The sequence below is a fragment of the Sceloporus undulatus genome, chromosome 7 (assembly GCF_019175285.1).
Source record: "Sceloporus undulatus isolate JIND9_A2432 ecotype Alabama chromosome 7, SceUnd_v1.1, whole genome shotgun sequence".
Classification (NCBI taxonomy): domain Eukaryota; kingdom Metazoa; phylum Chordata; class Lepidosauria; order Squamata; family Phrynosomatidae; genus Sceloporus; species Sceloporus undulatus.
In genome coordinates this window covers 21,991,356-22,011,060 of record NC_056528.1, presented here as the reverse complement: position 1 = coordinate 22,011,060, position 19,705 = coordinate 21,991,356, and the positions used below count along the sequence as shown (strand labels likewise).

Below are 19,705 nucleotides of genomic sequence, written 5' to 3'. Positions count from 1 at the left end.
AAAATGTTGTGGTCTGGTCTGGGTTTTGTTGTTGTTGTTGTTGTTTTGTTCCACAATGTTACATTGACTGGCAAAAAAGTACCAGCAAAAATTGAGAGATCAGTTGAGACATTGTTTACAAAGATCCAGGTGAGAATACTGTGAAAGGCCTACATTGCAGCTCTACGTCTGTGTGGATCCTGTAGCATGATGTGATTTGGAGGCATTAAAATGTCCTGTTGTGTAGTGCAAGAAGATGCTGTGAAAAAGACCTTTTGCAGCCTAGGAGAGCAGCTGCCAGTCAGGGTAGACATAACTGGGCTGGGAATCAGTTGCCTAATTCAGTCAGTGTTCAGCAGCTTCCCCTGCTGAGGTGTTTCTATGCAGCACCCACTGTCAGCAAGGTGTTGGGCAGAACAGACTTCCTCCTGTAGCTGTTCTCAGGATTCTGATAGTCTGGAGGTGATACTGAAGAATTGACACATGGATCTGGGTTTTTTCATTGATTATTATTGCTGTTGTTGTTGAGTTAGCGGTCTGCACAAGGACCTACATCACATATCAGAATACAAATTAGCAAGATGATTGTTAAGATCCTTGAACCTGGACTGTTTTCAGAATGGGCACAGGCTCAGTTTTGTTGGTTCCCCTGGGAGAGAAGGGGATGGAGAGCTGCCCAAAAAAGTATTTTGATCTCTGCTGGATGACCTGGTCCACCGAAGAGACTGTTCTAGGTCATGGTTGATCATTGTGCTATAGGACATCATCTGAGTGTATTGTCTTTTAACTGCAAACTATTTTTTTTTGTTTTTTATTCATTAAATTCATATTTTACCTTTCTAACAAAAATGATGTTCAGGACAGCTAATGCTAATAATATACAGATGAAAACTAGAAAGGGGGAGCTGACCTGCATGTGTTAAGCAGCATGCAACTAGTTTCCTCTACTTTTCCCCTGCCCCCTGAATGTGTAAAGGGGCTCTTGAAAACGTTGAATGCCTTTGTTCTTCTCTTTCGGGCCTAAGCCTTTGTTCATACCTTAGGGGGGGGGGGGGGGAGTGGGGCAGTGCCATGATACATAGATGAAAAAGTGGGAGAAACCTTACCCACCCCGCAGGTAGCTTCCACTGTGAAACATGTCCTGTAATCTGCTGCAGACATCTGTGGGATTCAAATCCTGATGGCTGAGTGACGTTTGACAGGAAGCTGTTTACATGGAGAATGAAAGGATCCTGTCCATTTTTAGAGTAGTGTCAATCTATATACCAAATGGGTTCTGCTGGATTCCACAGCTGCACCAAGGAGTCCCACCTTAGATGTGTGCAGGCAGGACTCACCGGTTTAAAACACATTTAATGGGGGAAGGAATGAAGACCTGGACAGTACATCTACTAGTGGTTTTACATTAACTATTATTTCTACTCCACATCTGTCAATCAAATACATATTGCTTCTGGACATGGATGTTTCATTTAACTCTTGTGAATCGTCTGCCATGTTTATAACTTTCTAAATTGCATTTCACCCTTTTTTAAAATCCTGATAATAGCAGCTTATCTGCAGGGTAACTCATGCTGTCAGACTGTCATGACCCTCTTGTCTCCTTTAATGGCTGAACCAGTGTTTAAATCTTTGTACATCCACCAGCTGCTCCACTCTGGCCTGCTTGGCTCTTCTGCAGCCTCCGCCTTTCCAGTCCTTCTGTAGGCGTCACACCTTTTTGCCAAAGGAACTCCATCCTCCCATTTCCCTTAAGGGGGTGTATATGCTGAGGCAGTGATGCAATTATCCATCATTTTTGTTGGCTTTTTCCATCTCCTCATCTCCTCTTGGAAAGCTGATGCATAGTAGAGCTAAGCAGGGAGGGCCTGGCATGACTGCAATTCCAGGAATGCTCCCATTTTCTCTCATATTTAAATCTCCATGTTTGGAAGGATGAGAATCATAGAATCATATAGTTGGAAGAGACCACAAGGGCCATCCACTCCAACCCCCTGCCATGCGGAAACTCTGAAGCAAAGCACCTCTGACACATGTCCATTCCCAAGTCACTATCAAGAGCTAGACAATGATTTCTCAAGCCCCACAGTATTCTTCTTTCTCTTCTCACAGGGCCATTGAAGAGGCCTTTAAACTAAGGCCCCTTTCCTTTTTTCAAATGCATCAGAAGGACCCTTTCAAAATGATTTAAGGTTGAGCCACTCCATGTAGTCTGGGCTAAGGTGGAGGAAATTTGTGTCTGATGTTAGAGCATTTACCCCATTTTTCTCCTTCAGAAAACCTCAAAATGTCATATATATTGTTTCCATTACAAACTTGTAAACTTTTTCCCCTTTACAGACTAGTGCAACAAGTATAAATATCTTACCATTCAAGTTCTAACAGTAGACTAAGCAGTGCACAAAAATGTGACTACCCTTCTTGCACTTCAAAGAAGAACAGTCATATTTTCTAAGAGCTGTTCAGCTTATTTTAGGAATCTGAATAGTACGTTACTTAGTCTTGGAGTTATTGTAGTTCCAGATAATCTGTGTACATGTGTAAAAAAATCCAAGTACATCTAAGTGCTTAAGTAGGTAAAACATTTGTTTAGCAAATAATGTTATGTAGATCTTTGTTCATGTAATAGAGTTAATATTTTGTAGTTCTTGTAGTATTTGCAGTTTCAGCATGGTGTAATAGTTTGATCATCAGACTAGAAATCAGGAGACCAGGGTTTGAATCCCTGTTCCGCTTTGGAAACCTACAATGTGACTTTGGACTCTATCAGCCTCAGAGGAGGGCAAGGGCAAATCTCCTCTAAACAAATCTTCCCAAGAAAACCCCATGATAAGTTTACTTTACAGCAAACTCCAGTGAGCACAAGGCCATGTATGTCTCTTTCCATCTTCCCAGTTAGCATCACAGCAACCCCACAAGGTAGGTTAGGCTGAGAAGAAAACTGGTTACAGGTTACCTGGTGAATTTCATGACTGACTGGGTATTGTGAAGTCAAATGTGAAGTCGGAGGATTTCACAGCCGGCATCCATAGTTTTGTGTGGGGTTTTCAGGCTATGTGACCATGTTCTAGAAGAGTTTGTTCCTGATACTTTGCCAGCATCTGTGACTGGCATCTTCAGAGAATAATGGCATGGAAGTGAGTGGGGTATACATATACTGTGTGATCCTAGGTTGGAAAGAGTGATTTAAATGTTAATCTGTGTGCTGTTCTGTTGTTGAATTGCAAGGCCTCAGAGTGGGAGAATATGCAAGAAGGATTTGTGTCTGTTTAATTAGTGACCCATTGTCTGCTGGGAAAAACCCTGAACCCCGGGTGGTTTTCATTTGCATTTTGCTAGGTCTTAATTTTGGTGTTTTTCAGGACTGGTAGCCAAAGTTTGTTTACTTTCAGGGTTTCTTTTTTCCTGTTAAAGTTGTTTAGGTGTTTGTGGATTTCAGTGGCTTCCCTGTGCATTCTGACCTGATAGTTGTTGGCATGGTCCAGAATTTCAATGTTTTCAAACAGCATTTTATGCCCAGGATGGTTTATAACGTGTTCTGCTACTACTGATTTCTCTGGCTACTACTGGCTACTACTGAAGCCCAGTCCAACCACCACACCACACCAGTTCTCTTCTATGGGTTACCCCAAAAGAGGGGTCTTATTGGCCCAAAGTATCTTGGGCTGCAGTAAAATCTCACTGTTAGCATGTTAAATGAATGTGTTTCTCCTTTCCCATTCTTTCTCAGCCTAACCTATCTCTTACGTTTGTGATGAGGATCGAAGAGGTTGTGTGCTACCTTGTTCTCCTTGGAGCAGGAACAGGTGGCTGTGTGTGATGTTAAATTAAGTCTATAAGGGTCTCTATCAATGTGTTCAACATTCAGTCACAACTACAAAGTGCACTTCTCCCCTCTTACAGTTCATGCAGAATAAACAAAGTGCAGCCATCATAATGGAAGTCAAGCTGATTGAAATGACCAGGCAGAGTTTGTTTTTAGTTCTGTGCCTACCTAGATCCACCAATACTGGTTCTGGCATCTGCATGGAGAGGGCATGGGGAGGAATATGAACTGCCTCCCAAGAGGTGACCTCAGTGCACTTTTTGTGTTCCAGTGATGGCCTATATGCAGTTTGTTGAAGATTACTCCGAGCCACAGCCATCTGTGTTCTACCAGACACCACAGAATGAACACATCTACCAGCAGAAGAACAAACACCTGATGGAGGTGTATGGTTTCAACGACTCCTTCAGCAGCGCTGACTCTGGCCAGGATCTGGCCCCACCTCCTGCCCTCCCACCAAAACAGAGGCAGCTGGTGAGTGCCCCCACCCCATAAATCAGACTGTTTTCCAGGCCTTATGTATTCAGATTCTTTTATCCATTTTACAAAGTCAAAGTGCATGGTCCTTGATTTTACCTCCAGTTGTCATTTTTTATGACTATATTTTTTATTTATTTAGATAATTTTGGGACATAACTGTATGAGATCTATGTAGACATCATAGTGAAAATATAGAGCATTTAAAGAGCACAAACCACTCCCAAACGTGAAACACATCAGAGATTTACTACAAGTTTAGAACAGTCACATTGCTGTAGTGAAGTTGAAGCAATGAGATTTTCAGATCTAACTCTTAAGCAGGAATGGCAAAGCAACTGGCAGTCTTCATTCTGTCACTTTGTAATAGGATTCTTCTTATGAAGCTTGCTCACTAGGTCAGGTCCAAAAGTATTTCGTTGTCTATGGTGCATATTCAACTTTCAGGGTTTTTCAGTTCTTATGGGCTACCTTCTGTTTCCTTTCACATTTTCAGGGAGCGTATTTTCTGCTTAGAGTTACTTCAGGCTTTTTGCTCATTGCATGGCAGATAAACATGCTGGCAAACCAAACACTGGCTCATCCTCTAGGCTTTAAACAGGCAACCTGATTTAATTACTCGCCTGTGTATTTAGTACAGCTTCAGCAAGGAACAAACACTTAACAACAATGCTGTTGCAAACATTTGTTTGTTTTTGATCATTTGATCTCTCTCTCCTCAGTCAAGTTTAGGTAGATTTTAGGCTTGGGGATCTATTTTGTTTTCTTGCTAGAACCCTTAGTAGATCCACCAACCAAAGGTTGGTGAAAATAACACCCAAATACAATTAAATCATTCTGGGACCATAAATGTTTGTTTTGGGAGCTAGAATTCATAGTCCCTGTACACAAAAAATAACTCCTGGTTACCTCAAAGCTTTCTTCATTTCAGTATTATAATTCAGAGGAGGGGATCATTTTGCTGATGACATTGTTAAATGACTGTAAATCAGAACTTGCCAGAGCAGTGCAGCCATCCAGTGGCTAACAATAGATCCAGTTTTCTCTTTTTGCCCACCTTTGCTTCTAAGCTTGGAAAGGGAAAGAGGAAAAATAAGAGGAAGGATCCTGTCTCCACCAGCCTGTAGTCTGAAAGTTTGCTGGCATGTGTTGCCTTTCTTTTCTCTTTCTCTTCCTCTCTCTTTCTCCCCTTCTTTCTCTTTTTTCCCTCCAGCAGGTCTCTTTTGCTGCCTCCTCCTTCTCCTCTGTCTCCTACTGTGTCCAGCCACCTAAAGTGCCCTTCGCCCCTGAGGACATCTGCACCGCTCAGGGCCTCAGTATGTCCATCTCTAATTCATTCCTCCACCAGCACAGTTCCTTCCCTGTGCACTCGGTGAGTGGACTTTTTCTTCCTTGCCTACTCTTGTCTGTTTCATTGTGGGATGAGTAGGGTGGATGGAAGGTGTTTTTTGAGGAAGCCTGCATCTTTCTGCAAGGCACTGTGTATCTCATTTGGTAGTTTTGAAATGCATGTTACAATCAGGTGTACTTAAGTCCCACTGCTTTACAGGGCCCAGCATCCTTTGGGAGATGCTGTGGTGCCAATTACCAGGCAAGGATGCCTGGCTCATCTGTTAATCTTTACTTAGCACCTTAATCAGTTCCAGGGATATGGGTTTAACTGCCATTTTAATTTGCCACAATGTGTCAGAGCTCAGGAGCCTGCAGATGTTTTGGGGCTTCAGCTCCAAGAAGCCCCAGCTAGCATAATCATAAGGAGATGATGGGTGTTGTAAAAACTTCTGGAAGATCAGAGGTTTGCCACCCACTGCCATTGTATATGTGGGGCTCTATGAGAACTCCAAAAAGAAGAGCCACGTATAGAAGCTAAATTGCTCTTCAGAGCACTTCCCTTTGTACCCTAGAGTCATGCAACCTCCAGACTGAACAAGCCTGGAAGCTGTCCTTCCCAGAAGGGAATGGGGGAGGCAAGGTGGAAGCAGAGTAGATTTTGAACAGAAGTGGTCAAGCTACAATTCCAAAGACTCTTTGGAGGAAGTCATTATACTTACAACAAATGAAAATCAACAGAAGTCCTTGGTTTGTGGAAGTTTTCAGAGCAAGAACTGTATTAGTCTGTTCCTGTAGAAAAAGGGCTTCGGTGGCACCTATACAGCCTACCCAGGTCACTTCAGCATAAGCTTTTGGGAGCTCCAGCCCACTTCCTCAGGCACACCACTCAGTAGACAGACATTTATACAAACTTGCACCAGGGTGAGTGGGAGGGAAGGAGGTACAGAGAGTGTGATGAACAAACTGGCATGTTGATGCAGTGACATGTACGGTCTGCATGGTGGTTTTAAAAGAGAAGCGCAGACCTTTTATTCTTGCACGCTGATTTGACTCCAACCTTCTATCGTCTGAATGGGTTTAGACCTTGATTCTCAGACTGCTACTTTTTTCTACTATGTTTAAAACACTTTTTATCTTTATGGTGCTCTTTATAATTGGAATCAATTTAATCATTTTTTTATTGAAGGAGTGGTGTAGGGATCCATTCTTGATAGGACTTTCCTCCTGGGACTGGAAGGGACTCGAAAAGCTAATTCCTGTCCCTGTCCTAAGGGACAGCCTTCTGGATACCATCGAGATGTTTCATAAAGCAGCTCCCACCCTCCCTAACCATAGGCCACATTTGTTACAGATGGCAGAAGGAGTTGCAGTCCTCATATCTGCACAGCACCAGTCTGCGAAAGGTTGGCCCAAGGAATACCCATTCCCTAATAAAGCTAGTTCCTGACCGGGTCTAATATGTTAACCATTCTATAAAATAAAAAGTAAGGGCCTTTGTTTGTCAGTTTTCAAGTGCCTTTGCAGGTGTTGACTGGGAGATCCATAGTCAGGAACTGGTGAAGGTTTTTTGAATACTGGATGCACTATGCATCTTTCCATATCACTCCCTCATTGTGTGAGCTTTGCCCCTTTTTTTAGAATGGAAACTGAAGGGTCCGTCAGTTCCTTTGGGAAGGGTGGCAGGCCCATCAGCAGAGGCTGCCTCCTCTTTAGGGACTGTAGCTATTGTTGCTGTCTTCTTTTCCAGCACTTCGCTGTATCATAAATTACTCTGTCTAGAGAAAAGGTGCAGCTAGTGTTGGCCATTACCAGCTGCAAGTTCAGGGAACTGAGAAGGGATCTAAGAGTCCTAGGAGATCACAAAATGAACATTAGAACAGTGTGATACAGCAGCTAAAAAACCAATGTGATTCTAGGATGCATCAATAGAAGTATAGTATCTAGATCAAGGGAACTAATAGTGCCACTCTATTCCGCTTAAATCAGGCCTCACCTGGAATTCTGTGTCCAGTTCTGGGCACCACAATTCAAAAAGGATGTTGAGAAATTGGAGCGTGTCCAAAGAAGGGCGACTAAAATGGTGAAGGGTCTGGAAACCATGCCCTATGAAGAACGGCTTAGGGAGCTGGGGATGTTTAGCCTGGCGAAGAGAAGGTTAAGAGGTGATATGATAGCCTGTTAAAACATTTGAAGGATGGAGCAAGCTTGTTTTCTGCTGCTCCAGATACTAGCACCTGGAGCAATGGATTCAAACTACAGGAAAAGAGATTCTACCTCTGCATTAGGAATAACTTCCTGACAGTAAGAACTGTTTGACAGTGGTACACACGCAGTTGGAGGGTGGTGGAGTCTCCTCCTTTGGAGGTTTTTAAACAGAAGCTGGATGACCATCTGTCAGGGGCGCTTTGATTGTGTGTAGGAACATGCAGGAGCATGACAGGGTTGGAACTGGATGGCCCCTGTGATCTCTTCCAATTCTATGATTCTATAAGTCAATGGAAAGCCAGGGGGACCAAGTCAGGTAGAAGGATGTATAGAAAACTTGTTGATAACTGATTCCAGGTTCAAGGAAAATGAGTCTGAATCTCTGAACTGGATTGGGGGTCTTCCACATGGAGCCTCCTTTTTGCTTGCCTTACCCACAGGAGGTGCTTGTTATGTGAGAACAGCTAGTCAGCTCCAGCTGCACTGCAGATGTTCCAGGGCCCTTCCGAAACACTCTTGCACTGCTGCTACTGCTGCTGCAATCTCAAGGGAGGCATTGTTGTCAGGGTTTTTTGTTGCCTGCTCGGAGACCACAGCTACTTCTTTCCTCCCCTTATTCCTCTTGCTCCTCTGATAGGTTCATTCCTCATGTCCAGAAGAAAATAAGAAGGCAGGTAGCAGAAAGGAGAGACTCATGCAAGGGCCCTCTGAAACCTGGAACTGTCCCTACATTGCAACTGCTAGTGCTCTGAGGAAGAGACTCCCCAGGCAAGCAGTGTTCCGATGTAGCAATGTCTTCTCTTGTGGTGGGGAAAAGGCTGTACTATTGCGCCCACTCTGGGCTTTCAGTCTGAATCATCCACCCTAGTGCCATTGTTGTTGCCACAGTGAGGCCTGCTTCCGCCTTTCAATTTCCAGTCTCTGGAAACTTTAGTGGGTCTTGGATTGGTCGCCTGGAGGATGTCAGGTAGGGGCTGGTCAGCATTGCAGTCCACTATCTCCAAAAGAAGCTAAGGCTATCTTTGAGTGATTTGGTATGAAGGCAACTTGAGATGCGCTGGCTGTGAAAACTCCATTTTAAGATTCTGTGTTAAAACATGCAACAAAGAAGGGAGTGTGAAGCAATCAAAATGATCCAGAGACCAGAGCAACATTCCTGTGGAGAAAGGTCGTAACATTGAGCTGCTTCCTTCCTTGCTTATTTATTTGTTCAGAGTATTTCTACCTCACCCCCTTCAGCCAAAAGGGCTCCCAGAACGATTTTCAAAGAGTAACTTTGCCTATTCCTGCCCTTAGGCTTACAATCTAAATAAGGCAGGACAGAGCAATGGCAGTTGGAATCTGATGCTATTTTGTTGAGAAAAAGGGCAAGTGAGGGCAGGGAGTCATGTTTAAAATGATGCCTGGTTTGGAGAAAGTGGCCCATGAAGAGGAGGTCCTTCTGTGAAGCTGAATAGTATGGATGAGAAGAAGAAGTATGCTTTGCAGGGTAGGGTGCTTAGGGAAATGGCTACCAAAAGGTATGGTGTTGGTTGCCAGCTTAAATGGCTTTAAAGGACGATTTGAGTACATATGCCTACAAAGGGTGAGGCTACCAGTGGCTAATAGTCCCGCTGCAGTTTTGCTCAGGATCAGAGGCTGCATACTTTGGAAAGCAAGTTAACAGCAACCAGAGGGAGGGATGGCTGTGGCCCTCCTGTCTTTCTTGTGGTTTTCCCAGAAGGTATCTGGTTCGCACTTTGTGGAAAAGGGAGGCTGGACTTAGTAGGCTTTGCTGTGATTCATCAGGGCTCTCCCTGTGTCCTTATGAATACAGTTCTTTCTTTCCCAATATATATTCTCGGGGGTGAGGGTGGGGAATTAAATTTAGAGGAGGGTTTTCTCATCAACCCCCACCTCCTTTTTTGGAGGGTAGGGATGCAACATCTCTTACATGGTCTCCAGCAAAAATCCTATCTGTGACTCCTGTCTTTTTTGTTCTTCCACTCAGTAATCCCTGCATGGCCACTTAAAACAGCCACAGGAAGAGAGTTAACCCTATTAAAAGGTTAAACAGTCATGAGAATTTTATGGTGGAATATCAGCCCTCCTTGCTAGGAAAGCTTGCCCTCCTTTGCACCCAGCAATCAATGCTGATTATCAGGTTCCCTTAAAAACAATACATCCTCCTGGATAAATATCTTCCCTGGAGGCTCTGAGGTCTTTTAAATTGATAGGCAGAAGATAAATAACACACACCAGCTAAGCCTTTTGTAAATACAATGAGATTGATCTCCAAGGGAACACATTCCCTCAAAGCGTGGTAGAGTCTCCTTCTTTGGAGGTTTATAAACAGAGGTTGGATGGCCAGCTGTCAGGGATGTTCTGACTGTCTCTTCCTGCATGGCAGAATGAGGTTGGACTGAATGGCCCTTGGGGTCTCTTCCAACACTATGATTCTATGCTTTTGCAAATCTTACCATTGTAGGGTAACTTGGTTTCCACGTTTGTGAAGAATGACAGCATACCGACAAGCCTGGGACTGAACCCCAGCCATGATGAAGGCCATGTGTCTTGCCACTGAGCCATGTCTGTCTGCTTGAAACTCAGCTATATAGTTAAGGAGAAGCTACAAGACTGAGGCACAATCTCCTATTTGCATACTTTTGTGCCATTTTGTTTCTTTCTATGATTTTGGTGTTCTGTGATTTTTTAAATATTTTTGTCAAGTACAAAGTGACACTAGCAAGCTGAATTAAAAGATTTCATACATTCTTCCTCTTTTGGGACTAGAAATTAATTTTTATAATTAAAAATAAATGGCAACAATAGAATTCAGCTGCTGCAAACATGACTCTTCTTAATACACATATTGAGCAAGTAAACTATCATTTTGTATTCCTGGCTTTCCCAAAGACTGGGACTCATTGGTTTGCATAAACAGGAAAGGAATTGCAAACCGAACTTTAAAAAGAATTTTCACATTTACTTTTTTATTATTTCATAGTTTCATAAAACATACATAATCTTTTGTTCTTTACTATATAATGATTATCTGTAATATATATAATCCCAAAATGTATTCTCCCTTGAATTGACTTCCCAGATGCCTCTAGTACTGCAGTGCATCATATGTTCCATTCATTCCACTGATCAGTTTTTAATACAATAGCATTTGATTTTCTATAACGTATTGCCAGAGCCTAATCCAAACATTATGCCTTTTTATTGTAACCTCTTTCTATCATCTCTCATAAAATTTTCAATCCTACCTACACTTTATTTCCACTTTTATTTACAAAATTCTATAGTTGGGACTCATTCTTCCTTTACTTCATTTGTATCTTTCTGGTTTAACCAACAGGTGAGCTTATACATTTAGATTGTTTTGGATAGCTTCGATAGCCGATCATGTAGTACTGGCATTTCCTTATACTTCCAATGTTGTGCAAGTATAATCCTAGCCTCAGTGATCAGATACAACATGATGTGTCAGTATTTTTTTGTGGGTTTTTCGGGCTATGCGGCCATGTTCCAGAAGAGTTTCTTTGTGACGTTTCGCCAGCATCTGTGGCTGGCATCTTCAGAGAAAGTGATGTGCCAGTGTTTCCTCTCAATTTGTGGTGAGATTTTGTTCAGTGTGTTGAGAAGAAAAGAATTTTAGAATTTTCTGTAGGGGGCAAAGGACTCTCAAAGTGGACATGACCCTTCTCTTGATGGTTTCCTAGTGAAGAAACAGTTCCAGAGTTGAATCTGCAAGCGCTTGTGAGAGGGAACAGTTCATGCTCCTTAGGTGGAAGAAGGCAAACTGCTTGCAGAAATGGGCTGAGAAGGCACAGCCTTTGGGGGTGTTTAATTTTTAGAAACAACCTTGAGCCAGAAGGACCCTCAGGACAGCTTATGTACCAGTTGAAGCAAGGTCTTAAAAGGTGCAGTGCTAAAAAACAAAGGGGTGAGGAGGGAGAAAGAAAAAGCAGTATGAGAAAGGGTCCTGCTTGTGGGTGAGAGTGGTCACCCTTTGGGTCCTTAGCCCAATTTGGATTTGAGCCCTTGTCTGGGTTGAACCTGTCAGCTGCATTACCTGAGCTGAGAGAAGGAAACAAACAGTTCCCCTTGAAAATCTGTTTTTCTGTTTGTGTGATTTCTCTTGCTGTCTGTGATGGTTCCTCCTTCTGTATTAATGGTGCCTTCTGCTGTAGGGAGGTCTTTCTCTCCAGCCAATCTTTTCCTTCTGACCGGAACATAGATTTTACAGGGTGTTTTTCTTTCCTCTGTCATTTTTATCCTTTCTTTCCAAAGCCTCCATTGCTGGGCTGCCTCCTGTCGGGAATGCTTTGATTGAAATTTCCTGCATGGCAGGGGGCTGGACTGGATGGCCCTTGTGGTCTCTTCCAACTCTATGATTCCATGATCCTCCTGTTCTGGCCTTCTTCTGAGGAGGCAGCACTCACTTGACAAACAACAGGTAGAGGTTTGCAAGCAACATCAGTTGCCAGCTAAACCCATCTGACCCTGTAGGAGTGAGTCAGAAGGGGGAATTGTAGGCACCGATCAGCTTCCAAGTTTAAATCCTCAGCTGCAGTTACTAAGCTTGCAGCAGTTTCTTGGAATGGATTGTCCCTTTTCCTTCTCCCTGAGAAATGACCCATCAGGAGCTCTTGGGGGGGGGGGGGGGTTGAGGCTGAGGATCTGCAGTGTTTGTCCAAGAGGTTTTCTTGGCCTCTGTCTCAGTGCTTGCCAAAGTGGACAGGCTCTTAAGGAGAGGATGAATTTTCAGGAAAGCAAACAAGTGGCATTTTTAAATGTTTGCTTCATAATTGGCTCTGGTCCCAGCATGACAGCATAGTTAAGATTCCTTTTCTAGTTCCAGGCATGTGAGGCTGCAGGGGGAGGAGGGTTCCTTAAGACAAAACAGTCCAAAATCATGAGAGCAACTTATCCCAGGGTAGAACATGGATTCTCTCTCTCTCTCTGCCTTCAAGTCACCAGTCGACCTATAGTGACACCATGAATTTCATAGGGTTTTCTTCGGCAAGGAATACTCAGAGGTGGTTTGCCATTGACTTCCTCTAAAATATAGCTAACAGCACCTGGACTAATTGGGGCTGGCCCTTCTTAGCTTCTGAGATCAGACAGGATCTGGTGCCTTTAGGGTATTTAAGACTACAGTTTCCCCAAATCCGTTAGCCTAGACACAGCCCTGAGAGAAAGGGGAATTGTAGTATGGAAAAGTAACTTTTTGAAAGCTCTGAATCAGGTTCTGTGTCTTGAAAACAATATTTTAAAAAGTACATACCCAACCAGTCCAGCATTTCTATTCAATGGGTTGCTTAAGATTGGCTTTCTTCTCCCAATTTCTGCCACCATCTTTATCTTGCATAATTTACAGGCACGCTTTACACGGCTTTCAGCATATGCTGAAAGCGGCGCTGGGAGAAGGGGTGGCACGTCCTATAAAAATAATGGGGAGTGTGCCGCCACACCACCATATATCATTTAAATGGGGCTCGAGCATAGGTGGAATTTGCTTTATGTGGGGGAGTTCGGAATGGATCCCCGCGTAAAGAAAGGACAGACTGTATTTGCCTTTGCTTGTCCCAGGGTGGGGTAGACCAATAAAGTTCCCAGCCCAAACAGTTGAGAAACTTACTGAACTCCACCATCCTCTGGCTTCTGAGATTGCAGCATCCAGTGGCACAGTGTATTCTTAAACACACACACGCATGCACACACGCACACACTGTACCCTGATCATTTTCCCTGTTAAGTATTTTTTTCATTTGTTTCCCATTACTCTTAGCAGTGATGCTGATTGTATGGTTTTTCCCATTGGCCTTTAATTGGCATCTTGAGGGCTCCTGGGAGGTTTGCTAAACTGGCATGTACGTATGATGCATATATGCATTTGACACCACCAGCATATTTAGAACTTCGCACAATAAACGAAAACAAGTCCTAACTCCCTGTCACTGGGAACCTATCATAAAAATATGACACAGTAACAGCTATAGGGGACAAGGAGGCAAATGGAGACAGAGATAAAACCAGCATTTCTGCCCTGGTTACGTGTGAGTTGGCTTAATTCTAGCAAGGTTCTGGATAAAATACAGTCTTTCTGCTGCCTCTTTTCCTTCCCAAGTATTGTGTTATTGGAAAATTAGCAACACCCTTGTCCTGATTGTCCTTGATCATATTTCTTGAAGTTCCCAGTGGCCCAGATGGAGAGGAATTCTCACTTTGTAACCCCTCAAAGAGCTCACAGAAATAGTTTGGCTGCCTGAGAGGGATTGACTTCTGTGGGCTTTCTCTATCTGCAGTTTAAATCCAGGTCTCTCTGAGCCCAGGGCCAGCATTCTACCCATGAAGCCACCCAAAATCTCTAGTACAGGATTTGCTTGACAGCCAGTCCAGTGGAGGGGATTACGTCCAGGATGTACTGCCTCTTCTTCTCTCCTTTCGAGGCCAGGACAGTGGGCAGTTGGGATGGAAGGGAGGGCCTTTTATCTGCTTCTGAGCCTAGCCAGGATGGAGCTGTGCGTGCTTCTTATCTCCCTCCATGGCCAGGGCAGGGGCAGTTGAGATGAAGGGAGGCAGTTGGGATGGAGGAATTAATCTCCTCCACCCCACAATCTGGCTGTTCCATTTCCCTTTGTTTATTATGCTCTGCCTCTCTGCCCACCCTCACCTTGCTTGGGCTCTGATCCAGGATATGCTCCTCACATTTTAGTGGCACTCTGACCTTCCATCATCCCATGACTGCTCTTTTGCAAGGTTGCTTACAGATCATGCTGAATGCTGTCAACTTGGGTGATCAGAATGGATTTGTTGAGCTGGGTGAATATTATGAGCCAGAAGTCTTAATGGGGGATTTAACATTTTGGACCAGACAAGCTCCAGAGCCTCCTGGGGATCTGTAAGGAGAGTAATGCAGTGAGGTGGCTGTGGTGCTTTCCACCTCCATCCCATGCTGTCCCTCCTCATCTGGGGCAGAGAGGGCAGCATTGACGGGCCTCCACCCTTCATCTGTGTGGCCTTGTAGAAATATTCTCCCACCCAGAGCCCGTAGTCCTGTTGCCAAAGATTATCCCTTCTTCTCAACTCTTTTTCTATGTAACATCCATTTGTATCCCAAAGCCCAAAAGAGGGACCCAAGTAGGCTGCCCTCAGGGAGAGCGGTGGGCAGGTGCCCCTGCAGTGGAATGCCAAAAGGTAATGTAGATTCGAGCAGCCTGCTTCTCTCTGTGGGGGTGTGCATGCTTGTGTGTATGTATGAGATCTCTTTTATCCTATGGCAGTATCAATGCTTTTGCATTATATCTGATGTCAGCAGGCAGGATGAAGGGACAGGGATTGTGGTTTGGAGGAGGGAATAGCAAGGGAGGCATTCCAAAAGCCACATTATGGCTGCCAACCAAAAAGCTATTATTCTTACTGTTACTGTTTGGAAACTTTCAAGATAGTAGGCAGAGGAAGGCAAATGAGGATGAAGTAGGGTTTGGATCTTTTCAGTCATGTTACCAGCAGCCTGCTCTCTGCCTTAGGACATTATAGGGAAGAAGAGCCTGGAGAACAGACTCACATGTGGGTCTCATCAGCTGATGGGATAGTATGAGTTTTACACCCAGGCTTCTCACTGAAGGGCTGTGGAGTGAAATGGCAAGACGGGATCCTGTAAAAAAAATGGGCAGATTTTCCCACCACAAGAGGTAATGAGGGAGAACAAGATGTGAAAAATAAATCGTTGTAACTCATCCCTGAGAGAACCAATATTGCATACTGGTTTGAGCACTGGACCAGGATTCTAGAGACCAGGTTCGAATTCTGGCTTGACCAAAGGATGCTAATGGCAAACACCCTTTGAAGAAATTTACCAAGAAAACCCCAAGATTTCTGGGCAGGATTACCCAGGGCAGGAGAGAATAAGATTCTCCACAGTACAGCCTAAGTCAACAGTTTGTGGAACAAGAAAGAACAATGCATCATAGCTTATTTTAAAAAACAACAACATAGAGACTGTGCAGGGCAGTGGTGAAACAAAAGTGTTTTTAATGTGTGTAATTTATCAGTGCTGCAGAAGCCCGTCCTCCTTAGCACACAATTTTCACAGGATTTGTTTTAACTTGCCCTGGCGCTGGCTTCTGACATGGTGTCAGCACAGTCACAGTGTTATAAAGGAGAGAATCCTTCCTTGTAGGATCTCCTGGGGCTGACCTTGTGCTGCCATGAGCTACTGTTTATCTAATTTCTTTTTCTTTTCTCTGTCTCTTTCTCTCCTCCCTCCCTCTCTCCCTCCCTCCCTCCTTTCCACTGCTTCACAACCATTGGCTTGGTTCACAATGTCTCCCCTACCACCTCCTCCCACAGTACAAATCAGTGTTCAGGTCGTACTCGCAAGACTTTGTGCCTCGCAACCAAGTGTCCATTCCTCCTTTTCTCTCATCTACCTCCACCACTTCCTCCTTCTCCCCACCTTTGCCTTTTCTGCCTGTCAGCCACCAGTCTCTGGACTCTGACCTGGCGACAGTGCCAGCCGTGGCTGGCCAGCCTCCCGGCACAGTGGATGGGGCCACCCCTTCTTCTCAGGAGAGCAGCTTTAATGGGACAGCTTCTGTCTGCCTTCCTTCTGAATCCTCTTTCATTGATTCTCTCCAAACATCTTCGGTGAGAACTCTTGACCATGCAGAGGCACTCTTGCTTTGTTTGCTCTGTGTTCTGTGTGCAGCTGGGGCAGAGTGTGAGTGCGTTTTTCAGTCTCTATAGAACCCATAGTTGGGGATGTAGCTCAGACTGTGAATGCTGGAGATAATGTCTCCCACAGGGAGACTGAAGAGGCAGCAGCTAACAAACCCACAGAGCCCTTCACCCACTCCCTGCTGCATCATGAAGTGTCCCTCCAGGTATAATTCCAGAAAGGGAAACTACCGCATGTTACCACATCAGATTCCTTGCTGGTTAGATCTTGAGCAAGGAGCCCTTGTTGCAGTGAATCTGGCAATGCACTCTGAATATGTTTAGCAGAGCTTAGGGAAACCAATTTTTGGACTGCCACTTCTAGAATTCCCCAGCCAGCATGGCTGGTGTCCAGCTGTAGTCTGCAAAAGAAAACATTTCCTAGCTCTGATGGCTTGTTGTTGCAAGCCTTCAAGTCATTTCCAACATACTGTTGCACACCTTCAAGTAATTTCCAACTAAGGGGTTTTCTTGGCAGGATTTCTTCAGAGGAGTTTCTGCCATGGCCTTCCTCTAAAGCTGAAAAAGTACGACCTGCTCAAAGTCTCCCAGTGGATTTCCATGGCTAAGTGGGGAACTCCTGGTCTCCTGGAGTTCTAGTCCAACACTCACTGTCTCTCCAGGTTTTACTCAGATGAGGCTTGACATTGCCTTCCTTTAAAGCTGATGGAATATGACTTGCACAAAGTCACCCAGTTGTCCCCATGGCCAAGCAGGGTTTTGAACCTTTGTCTCACAGAGTCCTGATGAAGCACTCACACCACATTATCATGCTGGCTCAATTTTATTCAGGTTTACTCTCTCCTTCCTACGAGGTGAGTATAACATGTCCAAAGCCACCCAATGGGTTTCCACTTGTAAGAGGGAATTCAAACCCTGGTCTTAGCAGTAGCAATAGCAGCTTCATTTATATACCATTTCATACCACCTAAGCAGTCCCTAAGTGGTTTACAACTGTAAGCTAATTGCTCCCAGAATCTGAATCTAAAACTCAGCCCATTATGCCACACAACTTTCCCCTGCAGCTATTAGTGGCTTGAAAGAATGAGGGAGAAATGCATGGTAATGGAGCAGCAGAAAGAGGCATGAAGGCAGGTCACCTTCTGCCAGACTCCTTGCAGTAGGGATCTCAGCTGGAGAATTCAGCCCCCCCCCCCTCCACCCCTGCCCTTTTCTGGAGGGTCTGTGCTCAGCCCATGACAAAAAAGCAACATCCTGTCACCCATTTCCTCTCCTCCTGTCTCCTCCTGTAGAGTGAAAACGCCGGTGAGGAGGCTGGGGAGGGGGAGTACGTCAATCTTTATTCCTCTGGCCAAAGCAACGGGGAACTCCCTCACTCTGAAGGAGTAAGTAAAACTGCTGAGGGGGCTGTTCTGGGGGGGTGGACTGCATGCTGAGAACAGCTTCTGGGCTGAGTTTACGGGGGAGGTCTTGTGCTTCTGAAAAGTATATCTCAGACCTGTGGTGCTCATTGGGAAGTTCCTTAGAAAAGGCTCAGGACATCTCTGCTGTTTAGTGTGTGCCTCTGGGAGTGCTAGAAAACACTTTCTTTTTTTCAAAGACAGCATGCTTCCACTCAGAGTATACTTTTAAGTAGTGCTTTTGCTCTCTGTGTAGACATAGGGTGTGTTGGTCAACACTGTCGGCTTTTGTTTATACTAAATTTTGTTTATACTAAATCATGGCAGTCTCCTTCTGACTGTGGAACTCCCTGCAAAGGGAAGGTACGCTGGCTAAAATAGCATTTGCCTTCTTTGCTTTGGCATCACACTGCTGACACATGTTCAGTTTACAATTCGCAATAATACAAAGGCCCTTGTCTCATGTGATACTGCTGATCCAGGTATCCTCCGCCTGTGCATTTATTTTTTACAGCCCCAAATGTAGAATGTTCTAGTTTATCACAACCCTTTTGAATTTTGTTCCTATCTTCCCATATGTTAGCTACCCCTTTCCAGTTTTGTATCATTCATAAATTTTCATAAGGATTCCCTCCACCATCATCTAAATCGTTGATAAAAATATTGAAGTATGTCAGCTCCAGGGCAGAACCCTGAGGCACTCTACTTGAGACCTCCTTCCAGCTTGAAACACAGCGTGGTTTTCCAACCAATTATGGATCCATCTGATGGTGTTTCCACCTGTTCAGTTTGCTCATCAAAATATCACTTTGCTCATCAACATATCAAGGGGAACCTTATCATACACTTTGCTGATATCCAGATAAATTACATTCACAACATTCCCACCATCTGCTATACCAGTGATCCGCTCAAAGAAGGATCTAAGGTTAGTTGGGCATGATTTGTTCTTGACAAGCCCAGACTGGCTTTTAATAATCAATGTATTGTCATCAAGATTGTTGCAAACAAATTCCTGTATAATCCATGGTATTGAGGCCAGGCTGATCCTGGATCTTCTTTTTTGGCATTTTTTGAAGCGAGACAATGCTTGCTCATCTCCTGTCTTCTGGCACCTCACCCGTTCTCCAGGATTTCTCAAAACTGATGGCAAGTAGTTTTTGCAAATATATCAGCACGTTCCTTCAATTCTCTGGAATACAGTTCATCTGGCCCTGCAGTTTGAACTCCTTTAGATTAACTAGAGGATTCCTGACTAACTCCTTGTCAATCTTGATTTGCAACCTAGATTCTTTGCCAAGACATCTGCTGATGCATGGAAGTGAACAATGCTCTTTTAGAGGAAAACACGAACAGCAGTCCCACCAAAGTATCAGTTCTTGGAGATTTCTGAGATTTGTTTCAGAAAAGCATCATCCACCACTTTGCCTTGATTTTTTGGCTTATATTAAACTCCTACCACAATGTTGTTTTTATTTCTTTCTCCATTCAGTAAGGCCTTTGACAAGGTCCCCCATGAAATTCTTGCAAATAAGTTTGTAAAATGTGGGCTAGAGAAGGTAACTGTTACATGGATTTGTAATTGGTTGACTGGCCGATCCCAAAGGGTGCTCAACGATGGTTCCTTTTCATCCTGGAGAAAAGTGACCAGGATAAAATTACCAGTTTGGTAGATGAAGGGAATGCTGCTGGGACTTCTGTTCTCCAGGAGTTCTCAAAGATTATTACCAGTGGCTTTGAGATTATATTTGCCAGTTCTTTTAATACCCTTGGGTGGTACTGGCGACTTAAATTCATGTAGATTAGCCAGGTATTC

General features: G+C 44.1%; 1 protein-coding gene across 8 annotated transcripts in view; it reads left to right on the top strand.

Moving 5' to 3' along the window:
- The window catches only part of RAPGEF1 (Rap guanine nucleotide exchange factor 1), an 82,410-nt gene that overhangs the window by 42,103 nt on the left and 20,602 nt on the right, over positions 1-19,705 (top strand). Inside the window, exons 10-13 of one of the 8 annotated variants that reach the window (XM_042478453.1) lie at positions 4,077-4,279; positions 5,499-5,654; positions 16,163-16,459; positions 17,782-17,874. In XM_042478453.1, the coding sequence (XP_042334387.1) occupies positions 4,077-4,279; positions 5,499-5,654; positions 16,163-16,459; positions 17,782-17,874 (749 nt within the window). Of the gene's footprint in view, positions 1-4,076; positions 4,280-5,495; positions 5,655-16,162; positions 16,460-17,781; positions 17,875-19,705 lie in introns of all 8 variants that reach the window. The other 7 variants (XM_042478452.1, XM_042478455.1, XM_042478456.1 and 4 more) reach the window with 7 other exon arrangements.